The sequence below is a fragment of the Triticum urartu genome, chromosome 5A, assembly GCF_056163025.1.
Source record: "Triticum urartu cultivar PI428250 chromosome 5A, HENAU_Tu73, whole genome shotgun sequence".
NCBI lineage: Eukaryota > Viridiplantae > Streptophyta > Magnoliopsida > Poales > Poaceae > Triticum > Triticum urartu.
This window is the reverse complement of record NC_141877.1, coordinates 16518408-16539651: the sequence shown is the minus strand read 5'-3', so window position 1 is coordinate 16539651 and position 21244 is coordinate 16518408. Positions and strand designations below refer to the sequence as shown.

At 43.2% G+C, this 21244-nt stretch overlaps 1 protein-coding gene and 1 non-coding gene across 2 annotated transcripts; both read right to left on the bottom strand.

Annotated features, from left to right (window-relative positions):
- Nucleotides 1-1155: 1155 nt before the first annotated feature.
- Nucleotides 1156-8037, bottom strand: LOC147967511 (uncharacterized). The gene is made up of 3 exons (XM_087523168.1): nt 7498-8037; nt 6933-7455; nt 1156-1949 (listed from the first exon to the last, which is right to left on the bottom strand). The coding sequence occupies exons 1-3, from the start codon at nt 8035-8037 to the stop codon at nt 1156-1158; spliced, it is 1857 nt and encodes a 618-aa protein (XP_087379294.1).
- On the bottom strand, nt 7450-7578 carry LOC125511797 (small nucleolar RNA Z247). Its single transcript, XR_007285123.1, has one exon. It is a non-coding gene; the product is annotated as a small nucleolar RNA Z247 (small nucleolar RNA).
- Nucleotides 8038-21244: the final 13207 nt, after the last annotated feature.

Here is a 21244-nt window from a genome sequence, read left to right as displayed (position 1 = left end):
AGAAAGAGAAGGGCAGCCAGGGTGGGTCGCGCGCCTCCTCCCCCCTGGTCCGAATTGGACTAGGAGAGGGGGGGCGGCGCCCCCCTTTCCTTCTCCTTCCCCACTTCCTTCCCCCTCCTAGTAGGAGTCCTACTCCTACTAGGAGGAGGACTCCTCCTTGGCGCGCCTATAGGGCCGGCCGGCCTCCTCCCCTTGCTCCTTTATATACGGGGGCAGGGGGCACCCCTAGACACACAAGTTGATCCACGTGATCGTTTTCTTAGCCGTGTGCGGTGCCCCCTTCAACCATAATCCTCGATAATATTGTAGCAGTGCTTACGCGAAGCCCTGCGACGGTAGAACATCAAGATCGTCACCACGCCGTCGTGCTGACGGAACTCTTCCCCGACACTTTGCTGGATCGGAGTCCGGGGATCGTCATCGAGCTGAACGTGTGCTAAAACTCGGAGGTGCCGTAGTTCTGGTGCTTGATTGGTCGGGCCGTGAAGACGTACGACTACATCAACCGCGTTGTGCTAACGCTTTCATTGTCGGTCTACAAGGGTACGTAGATCACACTCTCCCCTCTCGTTGCTATGCATCACCATGATCTTGCATGTGCGTAGGAATTTTTTTTGAAATTACTACGTTCCCCAACACGCTAGTGGGTGAATGAAGAAACTGACAAACTTTGTTCACAACTAAAGCAATATCTGGTCTTGTCAAGGTCAAGTACTGCAATGCTCCCACTATACTTCTATATCTGGTTCCATCATCATCACTCAGCCGGTCACCATCTTCAGTTGATAATTTTTCTGAAACTGAGAGTGGTGTATCCGATGGCTTGCAGTGTTGCATCGCAACTCGCTTCAAAAGGTCATTAGCATATTTCTCCTGTGTCAACAATATCCCATTATCTTTCCTTTTCACCTCAATGCCAAGAAAATAATGGAGATTTCCCAAATCTTTAAGAGGAAAATCACGTTGCAGATCTTTGAGCAAGGCGCTAACTGCAGAATCGGACGAACTTGCGACTATGATGTCATCCACATAAATAAGAAGATACATTGTAATCCCACCTTGATTTATGAAGAACAATGACGTGTCCGCCCGTGAATAGGAAAATCCTAGAGCCATTAGTTTTGAGCTGAGTCTAGAAAACCATGCTCGAGGAGCCTATTTCAGGCCATAGAGAGCTTTATCCAATTTACATACATATTGTCTCCTAGTCGGATCTTCATACCCTGGAGGTTGCCTCATATACACAGTCTCTTCTAGAACACCTTGGAGACACGCGTTCTTCACATCTAGTTGACGAAGACTCCAATTGTTGGACACAGCTACCGCAAGAATCAACCGAATTGTTGCTGCTTTCACAACTGGACTAAATGTGTCTTCATAATCAATCCCATATCTTTGTTTGAATCCTTTTGCAACCAGTCGTGCTTTGTATCTGTCAATCTCTCCATCAGCTTTCCTTTTTATTTTGTAGACCCACTTGCAATCTATAATATTTGCACCCTTCTGAGCAGGAACAAGGTGCCAAGTATTATTTTTCATCAATGCCGAATATTCCTCATCCATAGCTTCCTTCCAATTTTTATCCTGAAAAGCTTCGGTGATACTGCTTGGTTCACCTGCCGTGCACAGATTGCACCACCTAACTCGTCCATCTGTAATTACCTTGGGTCTGAAAATATTGTTGCGTGAACGTGTAACAGCACCATCTGAAACAGAGGGCAGTTGTACAGGTTGGACAATTTCCTGGATAGAAGAAGCCACGGAAGATCCAACCTCTTCATCTGAGGAGGACTGATCAGCGCATGATTCTGAGGGCATACGTGCAGGAGATGCACCTGCCCCACGATTCTCATGCATGGGCATGCTCGGTTGGGCATGGGATGGGCTGGCCCCATGCACAATACGCGGCTGCTGGTGACTGGGCATGGGCGCCTGGTTTTCCAGCCTGCCTGCAGAGAGATAGGATCCCGCAGCTGCAGGTTCTGCAGGCACGCGCGATCCCGACGCTGTAGGTTCAGACGTGCACGATCTCGCCGGTGATCCCCTACAGTCTACCTCGCTCTCCGTGCCATGTGCTCTACACATAAAATCATTGCCACCGGAGACATTTTGCATCAAATTTTGCTGACGTTTTTCCTGTTCATGAGTACTGTCAACACAACCATCAGGTTCATTAGTAGGATTAGTCACATGAGCATGCAAATCATCACCCCCTTGATCAGTACTCGTAGGATTTTGAAGGTTAGAAGGTAAAAGAAGAATCTCGGCTCTAAGACGGGCTCCGGCATTGGGATGAAGTTGGGCAAAAGGGAAAACAGATTCATCAAAAACGACATCACAGGAGATATATATACGGCCAGAGGAAATATCAAGACACTTGTATCCTTTGTGTTTGTTACTATAGCCTAGGAAAGCACACCGAATAGAGCGGAAAGCTACTTTTCGAGTGTTATATGGTCGAAGATTGGCCCAACATGCACAACCAAAAACGCGAAGAGAAGAATAATCAGGTTTTTCATCACAGAGTCGTTCAAGGGGAGAAAGCATATTGATGACCCGACTAGGAACACGATTAATAAGATAGAAAGCGGAAAGAAATGCTTCATCCCAGAACTTAAGAGGCATAGAGGCATGAGAAAGCAATGCAAGTCCAACCTCAACAATATGGCGATGCTTTCTCTCGACGGAACCGTTTTGTTGATGTGCATGTGGACATGAAACATGATGAGTAATGCCGATACGTTGAAAAAAGGAGTTGAGTTTGTGATACTCACCACCCCAGTCAGTTTGCATAGCTATGATTTTGGTGTTAAAAAGTCGCTCAACTAAATGTTGAAAATCATGAAAGCATTGAAACACATCGGACTTGTTCCGTAAGAGATATATCCAGGTAAATTTACTATAATCATCGATGAAGCTTACATAATACTTCACTACTAGGGAAAACCTTATACACAGAATCTTAGCAGCAGCGCGGTCTAAAAACAGACGCTACTGCTAATTAGCAGCAACGAGCTTTAGAAAAGAGCGCTGCTAATGACTGAGTAGCAGTAGCGCTCTAGGTGAAAAGAGTGCTACTACTATAATTGCCACGGTGTTGCCTCCATGCTAGATATAGTAGTAGCGCCCTTCCCGTGGACGCGCTACTGCTAAAGAACTTAATAGCAGCGGTTTTGCTCAAAACTCGCTGCTGGTAAGTATGACCGTAACTAATTAAGTTTAGTCCCATACTGCTAAGCGAACAAGGTGTTTACCACCTTAAATATGTTGCTTCTCAACCTATCTCGAGCACTTGGTCTTCATTGAACTATATGTGTATGATTTGTGGTTGCAATATGAATCCTCGCCTGTACCTATACAGGTACAGTGAGGATTCATGTTGACTATTTAGATTATACACAAAAAGATCAATGATGACCAATGTATATTTTTGATGTTTTTACTAAGCAAAAGAAATAACTGCTTCCATTAGCAGTAGCGGTTTTTCCCAAAACGCGCTATAGATAAGTTAGCTATAGCGCGTTTTCTGTACGCGCGCTACTACTAGTTCGAGTTAACCAACCCCCGCATCAAAATTTCGCTAAGTCCTCCTTTCCCCCCCACCGGCCTGTTCCCCTACTCCCTGTCGCCGCCGCCCGAGCCCGAGCGCGCCTGCGGCCTTACCGCCGCCGCCGCCGCCCGCCCTCAACCTTACCGCCGCCGCTCTCGACCACACTGTCGCCGCCCTCGACCTCACCGCCGCCGCCCTCGACCGAGCCCGCTGAGCCCGCCGCCCAGGACCGCCGCCCTCCCGATCCCAAGCCCGCCCTCGCCGCCCCTCCGTCGCCGAGCACCTCCCCGCCACCGTCTCTCCCTCTGTAAGCCCCCCACCCCTCCCCAACCCCCTCTCTCTTTGCTTAGTTAGTAGATGATTTTAGTAGTAGTAGATGTTAATTTAGGGTTCATAGATAATGATTTTTAGAAGTAGTGGATATTAATTACTAGTAGTGATGGTAAACTAGTTGTATAATTAGCAGTAGTACATGTTAATTAGTAGTAGATGTAGTAGTTAGATATTAATTAGTAGTAGTAGATGTGCTAGTTTCTTTCTATTTATACTAAGTTTATATTTAGTAAGAACTAGTTGAATTAATAGAACTAGTTTAGTTTTAGTTGAACTAGTTAAGTTTTAGTTGAACTAGTATAGTAAGTAAATTAATAACTAGTTGAACTACTTTATTTTTAGAAAGAACTAGTTTTTTTTCTTTTTATACTAAGTTTATATTTAGTAAGAACTAGTTGAATTAATAGAACTAGTTGAACATGCCATATTTGGTGTTATTTTTTAGTTTAAGCAATTATTTCATGTTTTGGTTACACCTCCGAGTGGCCTATGTTTTGTCGGAGTGTTGATTAATTTCCGTTCCGGCAAATTTCAGGCGCTCGATATGTCCTTTTTTAGCAAAGGTCATGCCGGATTTTTTCGTGAATTCTGGCATGACTTGTGCTAGAATATGTGGGAAATATCGAGTGGCCTGGATTTTCTTTGAAAAATAATGATCTAATTTAGGTTTTTTAGTACATATATTTAATTGTACAAGTTTAATCTTTGAATTATGAACGTAGGAAATGCCGTACTGGACGACGACAGTCTTCCGGGGGAGTGCAGCTGGTGCCACGACGATCGAGGTATGTGTGACAGGTTCGTTGAGCTGGACGAAGATCGGCGCTTCAGCATTAAGCTTGAGGAGACCTTCGATGTTGAAACGGTACGCAACAACGACAAGTGTTATTTTTCATAATTAAGCATGACTTCAACTATTTCAACGTCTAATTTTCATCTTTTACAATTCGACTAGCTTATCCCATGCCATGGAAGACGCTATATCTTGGAGAGGATGGGTTTTGAAGACCATGAAAATTTTCAAACAAAGAAAATACACCTAAGGACCCATCATGATATCGATTTTGAAGTAAATCTGTATAATTCTCAGAGCGTAACCCATTTTGGTTGTCAAAATTGGGAAACACTTTGCAAAATGTATGGTTTTTATGAGGGTATGATTGTCACCATAGATCTTGGTCATCCTGACATCGAGCAAGACAATATGGACATTTGGGTCCTTGTTGATACGCTTCCGATTCTACCGCAATGTGAGTTTCTCAAACATAGTTATTAAATAATTTATATTGTTTATTTCAAAATAGTTGACAACTTATTTCCATTGACAGCTTATTTTGAATCTTCAAAGAATGTGCAGAAGATGGTAGACAAAACCCACTACACTGATGGCTCCGAATTAACTTATAAGGAGAAAAATCATCTGATTGCTTATTGTACTTTTTTTGAGAATTACAATACCTATTATCGAACTCCTCCAAATTATGGTGAATACGTGCCACTAGTGCACGTGTTGAACCACGATAACTTCTATGGAGATACCCTGGTAAGATATTTTACTATTACGACATCCGTGCATCTTTTGCATACTTCTAAAACTAGTACATCATTGCTAACTACGAAGTTATTACTATGTTTTTCAACAGAAAATCCCGATGGATTGTGTGCCTCATCTGATGTATTACAATGGTCGCCTTGAAGTTCTGAACCTACAGCCAGGTCATCCTACGGATCTCACCTGTGCATATCGAATTTCTGAAACCGGTGAACACATGCTAATCAAAGAGTGAAAAAAATGTTTGGACATTCGTAAGGAGGTTCTTGGAAGCAACATTAAGCGAAAGGCAAGAATTGGAGACAGGATAATCTGCATTCTCCATAATGGAGAGCGAGGGGCTATCTTGTTTTTTGCTATTTTACCTTAGAGAATATAGTAGGTCCTAAGAGAATGTAGTAGGTCCTATGAGGTACAATATGTCTATTATGTGATACAATGTGTTAGAGTTGAAGATGTCAGGAGTACTTATGATTACGACTAGTGACCAATGATATGATGATGATGATGATAAGTTGTTAATGATATGATGATGATGATGATATTTATTATATTATTGGGTGAAAGAACCGCGGATTAGTTTCAAGTGAATGTCTGTCCACTTGAAACTAGTCCACACGGTTCTTTCACCCCGTGATGTAATAACTCATGATGATGTAAAAATAATTTGTAAATTCCTGTTGTATGAAAATTTATGTAAAGGTGTACGAATACAACATGAAATAAAAAAGAAATAAAATACGAAATAATAGTAGCAGCGCGGGCAGAGAGAAGTGCTACTACTAATTACCAGCAGCGCTCCTCCTGGAACTCGCTGCTACTAACTCGATTTAGCCGTAGCGTGGGTGGAGGCACGCTACTGCTATTCGTTAGCTGTAGCGCCTTATCAGTAGTGCACCACCCCGCGCTACTGATAGGTCTAAAACCTGCGCTGCTGCTAGCCTTTTCCCTAGAAGTGCTTATTTCTACTAACAGACTCGGGTGCTTGACCCCAAACATCAGAAAATACTAGCTCTAAAGGAGCACTAGATATACTTGAAGACCTAGGATACGGAAGTTGATGACTTTTAGCCTTTTGACAAGAATCACACACGGACTCACTAGTAGACTCAACGGAACATGGTAAATTATACTTCTTAAGGACTTGTTTGACTATTGGAGAGGCTGGATGACCAAGTCGATCATGCCATCTTGTTAGAGACGGCCTTGAAGCACCAAAAACTTGAATACCGGAGGAAGGAGATGAGCGAGGCGATTTCAATGGATAAAGACCACGCTCACATGGGCCGTGCAGAAGAATTTCCTTCGTTGTTGGGTCCTTAACGAAAAAAGAATGAGGGTGAATTTCCACAATAGTATTGTTATCAGAAGCAAAACGACTAGCAGAAACTAGGCTTTTGGTGGCTTGGGGAACATGAAGTATGTCGTTAAGATGAAAATTTCGAGTATGATCAAAAGAATTAACGACTGCATGACCGATGTGACTAATAGGCATACCTGCACCATTAGCTGTATGAACTTGTTCAGGACCGTTGTAGCGAGTACGTGTTGTCAGCTTGTCGAGCTCCCCTGTAATATGATCAGTTGCTCCGGTATCAAAGTACCAATTTGAGTCAATTCCATATGAAGTAGTGGCTGCTCCACCATATCTCTCTTCAGTGACATAATTTGGGTCAAAATGATACCAGCACTTATGAGCTGGATGGCCAACCTTACCACAAATCTGGCAAGTAGGCCTTTCACCTCGGGGAAGGTTCGCTCCTCCTGCTGGTCCTGGTCGTCCTCCACCGCGATTATTGTGGGGGTAGTTGTTGTTCCCGTGGTTGTAGTTGTTGCCGTAGTTGTTGTTGTTGTAGCCTCCGCGGTTGTTGTTGCCGTGGCCACCGCGGTTCCCGCCACCATTGTTTTTGCCTCCACGATTTCCTTTGCCATGTCCTCCTCGTGCAGCAAGATTTGCCGACGAATTATACTGCTGTGACCCAGAATTTTGTGACTCCAGGCACGCTTCAAAGGCAATGAACTAAGCATAAATTTCACTCAAGGAATAGGCATCGGTTCTAGCGGCAATGGATGAGACAAAAGGATTATATTTTGCATCCAATCCAGCAAGGATTTGAGAGATGAGATCATCATCTTCCATCTTCTTTCCTGCTGCTGTAAGTTCGTCCGCAATGCCCCGCATCTTCGTGAAGTACGCGGTGGCGGTCATCTCGTTCTTCCGAGTGCCAGCGAACAGGGTCCGAAGTTGGATAATTCGTGACCGGGAGACAGAGGAGTACATCTCCTCAAGGGCTGACCAGACCTGCGTGGATGTCTTCATGGAGACGACTTGAGTCAAAACTTCACGCGACAGAGAGGTCAGTAGCGAGCCAAGAACCTTCTGATCTTGGGCTATCCAGCAAGTGTACTCGGGGTTGGGCACCGTCTCGGTGCCAGATTTGTCGGCCTTCTGGACTTCAAGAGTCTTGGCCGGAGCTTCAAGCGTTCCGTCGAGATATCCGTCTAGCTGTGCAGCACGGATCGGGGGCAGGACCGTCGCCTTCCAAAGAAGGAAGTTGTCGCGCCCAAGCTTCTCGCGGGAGTTGTCGCCGAGGGTCGTCATGGGCTGAGCGGTTGAGGAAGAAGCTCCTCAGGATACGCTGAAGGGAACGAGAGACATCTAGATGCGATGAAGAAGAGAAGGCTCTAATACCATGTAAGAAACAAGAGATCGATTGATTCAGGCTTGATGTCCCTTGGGATCACCTTGCTGTATATTTATATTGCATGGATCGGTCAGAGATCGGTTACATGATAGGACACGACAGAGATCATATACAGACTAGGAAACGGCTCAAGGCCCGTATACAACATGGACTCTACGTCCTGTACACATACTATTCTAATAGACGCGGGCAACCAAACGAAATGTAGATGTTAGTTTTTTTCCCTGTTTTTCCTTAACCAGGCCCAACTGAGCAACACAGGCAATGTAGACAAATTGAGGGTGGGCAACCAAACACACCTCAATCTTGTGTGGTTCACACAATGGCGAGCTACAGTGCCAAATAATGGCGAGCGAGTACAAAGAAAAACCCAGTATGTTTCCTCTCATGGGTCAGTTAAGTCTTTGTCCCTTACTGTTTTGCTTTGGATTGGGCGGGCCATGGCCCATTTAGCCTTGTTGTAGCTCCGCCAGTGGGTCCACAAGTCTGAGAGGGAATATTACTATTTTTTGCAATATTGTGTACCTTCAATGCATTGAGGAGGCCTAGCTGCAAAAGTGAAGTATAAGAAGCTAGCTAGAGCCACTGGTAGGTAGACTAGGTTAGTTAGGCAATCAATCATTCATTTGCGCATACTGCAGATCAAAGCAGAATTATCACTCAGAGGCCGGGGATCCCCTTTTCGAAAAAAAAGCAGAATTTTCACTGGTGGCGAGCTTGCCTACCTTCTTGCACCCATGGCGTTTAACATCCTACCATGGATTAATTTTCCCTCACAGAGTATGTATGGACGGCACACCATCATGGCCATGACAGAGCTCAGACTGCCGAATTAATCAAGGACGGTTATACTCGATCTGACCTAGGGGCATTGCTTAATATTTTCACAGAGCATAGATACCATCTAATAGATTTCGAGAGAACAAGTTTAGAAATTTGTGCGCTCTCCTCCACCATCTTAGCTGAATCTCATTACCTAACAGTTTTATTCATCTACATCTCTTTCTATTGTGCTAAGTAGTGCCACTCCAGGCCAAGGCAGATGCACCCCAAGATTCAGCATGCTACTAGTTCCAGATTTTGTATTACACTTAAGCTTCACGTAACTGTACTTGCAGACCGGTGAAAATAGCATGTAGGCTTTCCTCGTGCTCCATTATCCTCTTTTTGTTGTCTATGATCACTGCATCGTGTTTCCTTTGTGATAACAACTGTGGTGACGTGAGACAGGAGTGCACATTGCAGTTTTGATGACCCGTCAATAGTTCCCGGTGCCGTCTATTCCGTACCAGCCATGTTCATGTCTCCAATGTGCAGGAGAGGAACAAGTAATGCAAGTTTCTATACTGGGTGACTCGAATATAGAAAGGTAAATGAGAAATATGTCATTGACCATTTGCTCGGAGAAGCCGTGCTACTTATAAAAAGGGTATGGTGGTTGGTATTTGTCTTTTGGTTGGTCAAGCGCAAAGAATCCCTTTGCTTAAGAGCTCGGTCCTTGGTAGATCACCGGCTATAAGTGCTTTCTCGGTCCTTTATAGTACATAGAATGAATTTTCTTTCTTTTTTTTACAGAGTATCTGTATTGCTCTTCTGAACTATGTATTGAAATCAAGATGACGCACCTAGTCAACACCCATTATTATTGTAATAAGAGTTAATTACACAAAACCACAACTTCAGAATAACTTATAACACTTTACCATAACATTTGAGTTTTTTTAACACAAAACCACAACTTCGGGGTAACTTATAACACTTTACTGCAACTTTTGAGTTTTTTAAACAAAACCACAACTTCTGAACTAATTCTCAACATTGAGCCAAAATCTATCGGTCAACCACTTTAATAACCAATCTGAATGATTGGGCCCACATGTCAGGCTCTAGGTAGCAAGTTCCCTCCTACGTGGCGCTGACTGGATATGTGTAACATAGCAGTCTGCATACGACATCATCGTATCCTCGACGACGCGTTCACCTGCAGCTCCCCAAGACCTCTCTGTCTAGTTCGTGTGCCCTGCCTGACCATGCCATAGTCCGGACGGGTGCGGCTTTGCGACACTAGGAACCTCGCCTTCAAGGATGCTCGGAGTGATCATCCTGTGGCAGAATTTCGACCACCCCACCAACAACCAGCTCCCTGCTCAATGCATCGGTGGAGTTGATAGCGCCGGTACGGGATGGCAAGAGGAGGAAATGGTAGGCTACATAGGTGATGCGCACATGCCACCTTTTTCCGACTTAGGTCCTAACATGTGGACCCAATCAATCAGATTGGCTATTAAAAGAAGTTGACCGATAGATTTGGGCTCAATGTTGAGAATTAGTTCAGAAGTTGTGGTTTTGTGTTAAAGAAACTCAAAAGTTGTGGTAAAGTGTTATAAATTGACTTGAAGTTGTGGTTTTTTATTAAAAAAAACTCAAAAGTTGTGGTAAAGTGTTATAAGTTAACCTGAAATTATGGTTTTTCCCTCAAAAAAAACCTGAAGTTGTGGTTTTGTGTAATTAACTCTTGTAATAAAGTCGATGCAGATAGTATTAGAAAAAGGAGCTCAAAATGAACTGTATATGCGTGCCCAGTAGCACTCGTACGCTATTCTTGCTCTAAAACAACTTGGTTAATTAACACGTCCAGTTGGTGGTGGTCACCTAGGCTCCATTTACTCTTGCCATCTTAATTTTTTGTCGCACGTAGGGCCGTAAACGAGTCGAGTTCGAGTGAGTTGGAGTTGGCTCAACTTAACTCATATGAAAATTCGAGCGAGCTCAAACTGAATGAAGCTCAAGATCGAGTTGTAGAACATGACTCGTGCTCACCTTATAACGATCTCGAGTCGATCTCGAGTTAGTTTTGAGCTAAATGAGATGGTAAAAATTATAAATATATAGATGGAAAACAAAAAAATTAAGGCAAATATGCTCGGAACCTTTATCAAAAATATAGGATATTTAACACATAGTCGACCACATGCCATAATTAGTCCTAAATCTTCTCTGCACTTAATTAAGTTTTCATGTTCGTTGGTAAATAAAATGGAAAATAAATTATAGACATCATATATGGTAATGAATTATCTTATTTTCATTTAATATATGGCATGACCATTAAACATAATGATATTCTGTCGAGCTATCGAGCTAAAATTGAGTGAGCCAACATTGTCTTAAGATCGGCTCGTTTCTCGGTCGATCTACATAAAGTGTTCAAACTCAGCTCGTTTATTTTCGAGTTGATCTTAAGTCGAGTCAAAAAACGAGTCAATCTCGAGCGGCTCACGAGCCTCGAGTTTTTCTTGCAGCCCTAGTCGCAGGAGAGAGATTTCCATGTGTAACTAGAAAAGTAATTAATTATCTCATACAGCTGTAACGAGCAAGAATCTTGGGGACAAATGGCATAGCTATGGAAATCAACATATACAAGATATATACACATAATGACTGTTCATCAATCTCTGCTCTTCACAGGTCTAAAAGGAAATCAATTATTATGTGCAACGCTCTGGTATGTCTTTGATCGCCCATGATCGACTGCCTAATGGAAAAAATAAACATACAATAAGCTAGCGCGAACCAGATTAGGGACAAATGGCGTATCTATAGAAAGCAAAATATACAATAAGCTAGCGGTAACGAGGAAAAATCTTGGGGACAAATGGCATATCTATAGAAAGCAAAATATATAGGATATATACACATAATGACTATTCGTCAATCTTGGGGATAAATGTGCAACAATGTAGTTAGTCCATCTTAGTGGTATTCCTCGGTTAAACCCGGTTTTCACTTGATGTTTCATTGTTTTTTTTCAGGAAACTGTCGATCTATTCATCTTCAATCATGGCACTACAATGAACACCAGAAATAATAAAAATTATATCTAGATTCATAGACCACCTAGCGACGACTACAAGCACTGAAGCGAGCCGAAGGGGCCGCCGTCATTGCCCCTCCCTCGGCGGAGCTGGGCACAACTTGTTGTAGTAGACAGTCGGGAAGTCGTCGTGCTAAGGTCCCATAGGACCAACGCCCCAGAGCAGCAACCGCCGCCGATGAAGAGAATTTTAGATCGAAAGAATCCAACCTGAAGATATATGAACAAAGACGAACAAAGACCGGATCTGAGCGGATCCACCAAAGACAACGACCGACCAAATCTCGTGAGATCCGCCGGAGACACACCTCCACACGCCCTCCGACGAAGCTAGACACACCATTGCGACGGGGGCTAGGCGGGAAGAACCTTATTCCATCTTCAAGAAGCCGCCGCTGTCTCGTCTTGTTGAGCAGGACACAAATCCTAACAAAACTTGAAGAAGCACCTGAAAACGGAGCCCTCCTGCCGTCAAGGACCAGGATCCACCACGCACCCATGGCCCTAAGGCCACAGGAAACGCGGGAGATCAGCGGCGCCGCCTACGGGAGGCAGAAAACCTAGCTGCATTTTCTTGGAAGAGGGGCTAAGGGAGGGTGTCGCCGATGTTTCATTGTTTTGACCACACCTTGGTGCAACCTTTGTCCCTCAACTCTTAATTATCGTATACAATTAGTCCCTAACATGAGTATTCCTTGGCTAAATATGGTTTTTACTTCTCACGGCACGATTATGATTGCATCATCACTATAAGCGGAATGCCCCAAGGGTTTGGGATTGGCCCTCGGCGAATTGTGCTCCTTTCTCTTACCCGTGCCGGTTTGGATCCGATCTGCCACCTATTGTCCTATCCTGACCAACTATCATGTTGACCATCTAAAGTGGGAGGAGCTGCTCCCATCACCGGCCTCCTAGAGTAGCACCGTAGCCTTTTTCTCTGCATCGTGCAGTGGATATTTAAAGCTGGTGGAGATGCTCCTGTTACTCATTGGAGCAGGCCCAATGGATTGGTGACATCAGAGAGAGAGAGAGAGAGAGATTTCTTTCGGTGACATGTGGCCCTATGCCACCTCATAATGAGGATGTGGCCAAAACCGTGTCACGTAAGGTCAAAACAGGTGTCTTCGCACAAAAAAAGTCAAAACCGGGCTTGATTGTTGAATACCGCTGCTACAGCCTAACTATACCTTATATTAAGAGTTGAGGGACGAAAGTTGCACCCAAAAAAAGTTGAGGGACGAAAGCCACACTTAGCAATAAGTTAAGGGACGAAAAATGCACTTTATCTCAAAGCAAAATACTATGAGTGATAGGGAGCCCACCGACCTGCACCCTGAAAAGTCATTCCTGTATTATACTTTTACTGACATAATTATGGACGGATGGCACCATCATGACAGTGAAAAATAATGTTACCGAACTAAATATATAGTCAGGGATAGTTCTACTCAATCTATTTGCCTAGGAACATTACTTGGTGCATCCTGAGTGATTGTGCGGCGACGGAAATTGGCAGCTTTCTGCACGACCCTTTCTTTTTAACTAAACGACTCTACAATATGTCCAGGTTCTATGTCCAATCCCAAATCAAGGATTTCTCTCTCTTGATTGGAGTCATAAACTAAAACAAAGCTACCTTTTTATCCTTTTAATCAAGATTATAGAAAACTTCCTTATCTAGTTCTAGCATTTTGGAAAAAAACTGCTTCTTTGTTTACACACATTTTAAGTCACTTGTTGACCACGATTACGCCTATTAAAAGTTTCAAGTGTCCTCATTTTTGAAATTGAAAGAGAGTCCTATAAAAAGCTCTAACTTCCAAACTATGTCTATTTTCATTCATTATTCTTTAGTTTTTTTTTCTCTATCTAGAAGTGCAATAGAATAATCCAGTTGAAGGGTAATGATCAACCACGGAACAAACGGCGCCCAAACCAAGTGAATCAAAATATAATACGTAGCACAGAATTTTCTTTCTCTTGAGAATAACTATTTTTAGATGATAGGGCTGCTCACCTCAGTTCCATTGCATTCAAGGAAACCAAAATTATAGATAAAAAGTTGTTACAGATGGCGCAGCGCTAGCTAGAATACTGCCACAGCAAACATGCATGAAACAGTAAACAGAACACAACTATCGAAAGAGTAAACAGCATTCTTCAGACCATGCCCATGGCAAGATATCGACGCACATCCTCAACAAATATACTATGCCTCCGAGGGCTGCTTTTCAGGGCAGATCAGCGTATTGTTTCTTCACGCGCTGCGAGTGTCTGGTCTGAATTGCAGCAGAAAGTCCAAACACAATCAGTCCATGCAATGTACTCAGGGAACCCTCTAACTGGCACCTAGCCAGGTGAAGCTTTTGCAGCAACCGCCCATGCTGAATCGGCCTGGGTATGGCAAGAGCACGAGAGTGACTGTTTCGGCCTCGAAGAACAGACAAGCTTTTGCAGCAACCGCCCATGCTGAATCGGCCTGGGTATGGCAAGAGCACGAGAGTGACTGTTTCGGCCTCGAAGAACAGACACTTGGATGTACTTAATTCCCCGTGCCTTCTATTCTCATATCGATTAAAATCACAACTCCAATGTGTATAGACACGAGAAACAATGCACGAGATATGGCTAGACTATTCTTAGATTGTACTATAAAATGAAAAATAAGCTATATTCACCATTTGCTCGGAGGAGCCTTGCTCCTTACTATAAGAGAGTTGGGTGATAAGAAGTGGCATGAAGTCACCGGTTATCCTCGTAGAAAAAGAACGAGCCATCAAAGTACAGCAACATCACATGAATTAAGATTTGTGATCCCATGACACCTTTTAATGTAATACATTATTCAAATGGAGAAACCAGGACTATGGCATGCCTCTTTTATTTGTGCATTCACTTGCATGCATTTTAGATGGTCTCGTTTTGAATGGGAAAAAAGAGATATACTCATTTTAGATGTATCTCTTTCTATTGTGCTAAGTAGTGCCACTCCAGCTCAAGGCAGAGGAACCCAACGACACTTTTTCGATATCCAAACAATATTCACATGGAGAAATCGTGATTATGTCTTATCTTTCTCTGTTAGCGCACGCTCACGACCTTGTGCCATTTTTCTTTGTAGTTGCTTGACATATAAAGTCACATTGTACAATGTACCGTGTGCGGATGGTGGTTATCCCCTCTACAGAATATGGAGAAGATACAGGGTGAGAATCCGAAAAGATGGGTACTTGCAGTTATGGTGGATAAAGTGATTGGATGGTTAAATAGCAACCAACTGTGTGAATGAATGAAAGCAATATTGATCTGAGTTAAATGTTGTGAGTCATAGACCACCGCGCCCCATGAGAATGAGGCCAACTTTGCCGTGAGAGGCCTTGGAAATGGGATGGGCTAGCCCACTAGGGTGCGACATCAAAGTGACCACCACCATCAGCGCCAAGAGGCCCAATTTGGCGCCTGCAGTGAGTGACAGAAAACGACTTGGTGTACAGTAGCGATCTTGTTGGGCCTCGGCCCACTACTCCTTCACTCGTTTGAACGTACCTTCGTTATGTCGTCGCTACAGTTTTTTCTTCCGTTCGAGGTCTTCTGCTTCCTGCTCTCTTATAGCGTAGTACTAAAAAAGAAATATCCATAGAAAATTACGAATTAAAAAATTCAAAAAAATCATGAATTTAAAAAATCAATAATTTTAAAAAATACCATTACTTTGAGAAAATGTTCATGAATTTTAAAAAGCAAACGAATTTGAGAAAAAAATCACGATTTAAAAAAGACACGAAATTAAAAAAAGTACACGTCTAGGAAATGTTTGTAATTTGAAAAAAGATCACTAAAATGGCCTAATGGTTTGGAGGGATCTGAGTGCGAGAGTTACGTATGCACACTCCACGTCTAGGATCAGCACCGTGGATAAACAACCACAAAGCCAGCCCAGTGTGAAGTGTGCATACGTACCTCTCGCACTCAGATCCCTCAAAAAAAAAACACCTCTCTCACTCGACTGTATAGTTCTAAAAAAACACTCTCGCAGTCATGTGCTTGTCTTGAAACATGCACGCCTGTTTAATTAACACATGTGGTATGTTGGTGTTCTCATTTTGGCTCCCTTAACTTACTCTTTCAATTGTGTGACAATAGTACGAGATATATAAATTCCCATCACTGCATGGACAACTAGCTAGAAAAAAACACTTAGTAGTAGTAACGAGGAAGAAATGACTTCTTGGGGGTAGTGTGGAATAGTGGAAAGCTCGGCTCGATATATACAGTACTATTTGTTCTTGACATGGTAATACCGGACTAATTAGGTGATGAAAGATTCATGTGCTCCTACTGGATATGGAAGCAGAATTATTATCAGTGACAGCGAGAGGGCTGCCAACCTACCTTCGTGCCTGCACCAATGGCGTTTAGCAGCTGGGTCGATTTTGACTGGTGTAGTTGTGTACGCACGGCACCACCACCACCACCGTGAAACAGCATCGGACCGGATTAATTAAACGACGAGCGTTACTTTTATGGTGCACAAACTGATGTTACGTGTGTAGTTATGAATGTCTATTTATGGTTTCTTATTCCCTAAAGCAATAAAGCTTATGCACTCTATTGTCCAATTCTTACATGGGGCTTGGTTGGTGATGCAGCAAGAAGAAGCAACGATGGAGGAACCCTTAGAAGATTTAATTCCCATATCGATGGTTGTACCACCAACGAAGTGGAACCCCTGCTCATCGACCCACCTGCTCCCGGAGCCGCGTCGCCAGATTCAGCAGCTACAGCAACTAGACGCACAAGGCCCTTCTGCTACGGATGGATCTCTCAGTCCAAAAGTGAATCCAAGTATAACAGTCCGGAATTAGCTTTCTTTTCTATACTCTATATCTATATTATCTATATTACTTATAAAAGAGCAAACATTATCTTCTCTAAGTGCACCCCACAAAACGTACACGGATCCATTACCACCGCATGATTAGTCCCAATAAACTCAATCTAGCGGCTAGCCTTAACCGAATCTGTTCTCTGTGTGCACTTAGCAATTTACATTGACTGATCGTACTCCACTGCGGAGGAAAATATGAAATTCCATGCCTAGTCAATTAGGAAACTATAATCACGGACACATCCTATTAAGAAACTAATCACGGGCACATCTAATTATTAAAAAACTAATCACAAACCCATCCTATTATTAGGAAAAAAATTACGCGCGCATCCTATTATTAGGAAAATAATTACGAGCCATCCTATTAGGAAATTAATCACGGACGCATCTAATTATTGGGAAACTAATCATGGCTACATCCTATTAGATAACTAATCACGAACGCATCTAATTATTAGGAAACTAACCGCGAGCGCATCCTATCGTCTCCTATCAGAAAATCGTGATCGCGAGTCGCCAGCCGTCACCAGCCCACCACACCCACGCGAGCCACAATGGGAGACACGCGAGGAGGAGTTGCGGCTTCCTCCGAACACACTTATACTGACTGCAACGACTTTGTCCACATCCTGGGCATGCTCTTCGGGAACCACCGGCACCCGCGTCGACTTCAGCTTCATCCACAACACCCACGCTGACAACCACCCACCGCCGAGATCCTTCAAGTGGGGGCAACGCTGAGTATCTTGGACCAGTATAAGCGGGCCAAAAAAATCTGCCCCCATAGCTATGCATGTAGATTCGCCTGGTCGCCAACCATCATCGTCCCCAGGGCGGTGCAGGTCTCGGCCACTGTGCAGCAGGTGAAGCTAATCACGGCCCCATCTCACTCGCCCGAAGCCACCGCCGACTCCCTCAGCTCTGACGCGTGCTGCTCCGTTGGACACACTTGTCCGATACTCGCGCGTGGACGACGTCGTCCAAAGCTAATCCCGGTGCGTGGAGGCCGCCGCCTCAAAGCTGGACGACTGACTCACCTGCGTCGACAATGCCGCCCAGCTGGTGAGAGGACATGGTCGCCGCGGCCGCTTGCAGGCCTGAACGACGGAGACGCTCGCCTTCACGCGAACGCACCACACACACGCATTAATCAAGTAAGTATCGAGTGTTACTTTTTTACTGTCATCGCTACCTCGCCGGTGGTGACACATCTAGAAGTACAGGAACTAGAGATGAGGCAGTCAGAAACAGAGGAGCGCTGGAGCACACACAGAGACGTTCGCCTTCTTTCTTTCTTTATTTTTTCACTGATTTTCGCGTACCCGCAACAGACATCCCTGTTTTTTTAAGTACTGACTACCGGTTATTACATGGCCAACTCACGACTACATAGTGAACTCACAGACAAATTCGTTGAACCAAGACCTTACTTGCAGTCATGAAATTACGTTTCACTGAAAAAACCCAGAAGTTTGCATAAGTTCTAATGGAAAAAAAACTAAAGTTCGCATAAGTTTTACTAAAAAAACCTGAAGTTTGCATAAGTGTATTTGTTTGTCTAGCTGATACATGGCAATTGTAATTTTACATGAGCATTTTCATACCGTCCTTATCTACAATCGAGTTAACATGTTTTCCTGATAGAAAACTTGGACTGCATACAAAAGAAGCAAAAACTGCATGTTGATTATGATGATGATGAATGTAGGATATTTTGTGATCATGGTAAATTTCATATCATTTAGTACATAAACAATATTTACAATTTTATTTTATTACCATCAATTGTGTTGAGTTTCTTTCATATATATGTATTGACCCTCTTCTTTAAATTAGATTGACAGATGCGGAATAAACTCATACCACATGATCGCATACGAGCAATTCAAGAGGAATTGGCGGGATTCTTTCTTGACCATGTCATACATGAAGACGGAGAATGCCATGTGGAAGTTGAAATTGATTTTAGATGTCAGGGATTATAAGAGATGTTATATTGTATATATGTAGTAGTGTCGGATAGATATATACAAAAACTTGTTGTTCGATCAATCTCGGAGAAAGAGAGGTCACTTCTCTCTGTATATGTTCATGACGATCTTGTGTAATTCTTAACTGGAATTTGTTGGCACTGAAATGGTTCCTTAGCTTGTCCTAAGTGACATTTTCATGTGTGACTATACTTTCATAAATGTGTGCATATGAAGAATCATGATGAATCTTCTAAATAATTTTGAATTTTATATATTGAGAAAAGTGGGTGCTCTTTTAATACATGAGCATGTTGATTAAGGAGAAAGATATTTCAAATTATTTGTACGAGTTGGAAATAAGAGATCATGTACTTTATAGGGAAATTTCAAATTTATGAATAAATTGTCTTGTATTAAGTTTAGTATAATATATTAATTCAAATAGATGTGTATTGCGTGTGCACACTTATTAGTTCAAATAGACGTGCGTTGCACGTGCACACTTACTAGTCCGAAATAAAAACATGATCCTATTACGGATCCGAGTTGCCTTTGGCTAGAGTACGCGTGAAACTTTGGATATGGTTAATTCCCGGTGCCTCATATTCTCATGTCTATCAAGTAAATACCTCTAACATACATTGACATGACAAATAATGCACGGGATATCACTGCACGGCTCTAAGGCGGAAAGGTAAAAATGAGAAATAAGACTTGTATGCACGAAGGACATTCGCCCCGGAGCTTTTGAAAGACTCATTTTCTAGAGAACCTGCTATGGTTGCTTCACGGAGGTTATTACTTCCCATCTACCACTGGGCACGCCACGTCCGATCTGCATGCAATCCGAGAGCATTAAGTCGTGTCTGATGGGATTTGAGAAAGAGAATCGAGTAAAAAGGGAAGCCAAATCTCCTGTCATGCATGCTAACTTAAGGGAAGAATCTTTTGAAAGGAAAGGTATATATTTTTTGAGCTTGAAAGGAAAGATATAATTAACTAACGTTGCTACCATGCACTATAAAAAGGCGTCTCCTCCTATACGGTAATCACATCCGATATCCCATAACACGCAAATTAACAAGACCATCAACGACGTCTCATCCTTTCACTGTCAACACCACGGAATCATCTAATCATCCGGTCTGGAGTGAGATGAGGACTACCCTAACCCTAGTGCTGCTCATGGCCGTCTCCTTCCTCGTGCTGGCATCTGCAGGTATCGTCCTCGTTTGGCCCTTGGTCTAACATATGCATATTTTTATGATCCATCTCAATTCTTCATGCGTGCGTGCGTACGTGCAGATGCTGGGCAGAGTTGCAACTCGAAAATCGTCTTCCCGGTGGCGTGTGACCCTGGCCATTGCGAGCAACTATGCGTAGCCTCCGCCCTTCTGCAGGGCGCCCCGTGTCGTCCGCGCCAGGGTGATGCGCCGTGCCTCACCAGCCAGTCCGCATGCGTCCCCGACGGCTGCAATTGCACGGTGTGCTTCGCTAATTAGTTAGCTGATACTATTATGTAGGCACGTGCTCCTCTCGCGTGCGTGTCTACGGTGTAATAACCTACTCTACATATATGTCAGTTTTTCGCTGCAAAGAGATGCCATGTGTGTGTGAAACGAAACGGGAATAATAACATGAATTCCTATGGTGTTGAAGAGCGATGTTTTTTCATTATCAATGGCACGATTTTATGTCCACCTACTATGTGACGGTGGTCGTCGACGACGGCTTCTCACTCATGTGTGGCGCCACTTTGAGGAAGGTTGCCCTAGTGCTCCGATGTCAACTCATAACATCCTAGGGTTGAAGAGGGTCCCAAGGGTTTGGTGTTCGCCGATGAAAAGTAGTATGTGAATCAGCTTTAGAATCTCGTGAGACGGTTTTGGTTCCTATGTACCATTGAGAATAGGAGCACATGAGCATCGCCTAGTCGGCTGGTCATTGTACCGATGAAATTTAGGTTTTTGTTCGATCCATTTTTAATTATCATGTGTGCCCTAATTTTGGTTTAACATCGAATGATTATATTGGATCCATGAATCCAAAATTAGTTTAACACCACAGCAATTTGATTCCTAACCAATACTATTTTTGTGGCATTCTCTCTATTTTTTTGCACCAGCATACAAGAAAATTACATTATAGGTTGTGCGTGCATGGAGGATGTGCACGCCAAACAAAACTAACACACAAACAACCCATAATAAAAGTATTATTTTTAAATGTACGCTGGTAGACATAAAATTACTTGTATTATAACAATAAAGTTTTAAAGTTGATACGCATACAAGCAACAAAAAACAAGGAGAATATAAGCGGTTGGTGCAACTATTGAGCACCCAGGATCTTCACCGTCACCGCAC

Coding starts and splice junctions, on each gene's coding strand:
- LOC147967511 (XM_087523168.1), bottom strand. CDS start 8,037: ATGACGACCCTCGGCGACAACTCCCGCGAGAAGCTTGGGCGCGACAAC. Junction 7,456..7,497: donor CTTTTGTCTCATCCATTGCC/GCTAGAACCGAT, acceptor ATTTATGCTTAG/TTCATTGCCTTTGAAGCGTG. Junction 1,950..6,932: donor TCATACAGCTAATGGTGCAG/GTATGCCTATTA, acceptor ATCTCTCTGCAG/GCAGGCTGGAAAACCAGGCG.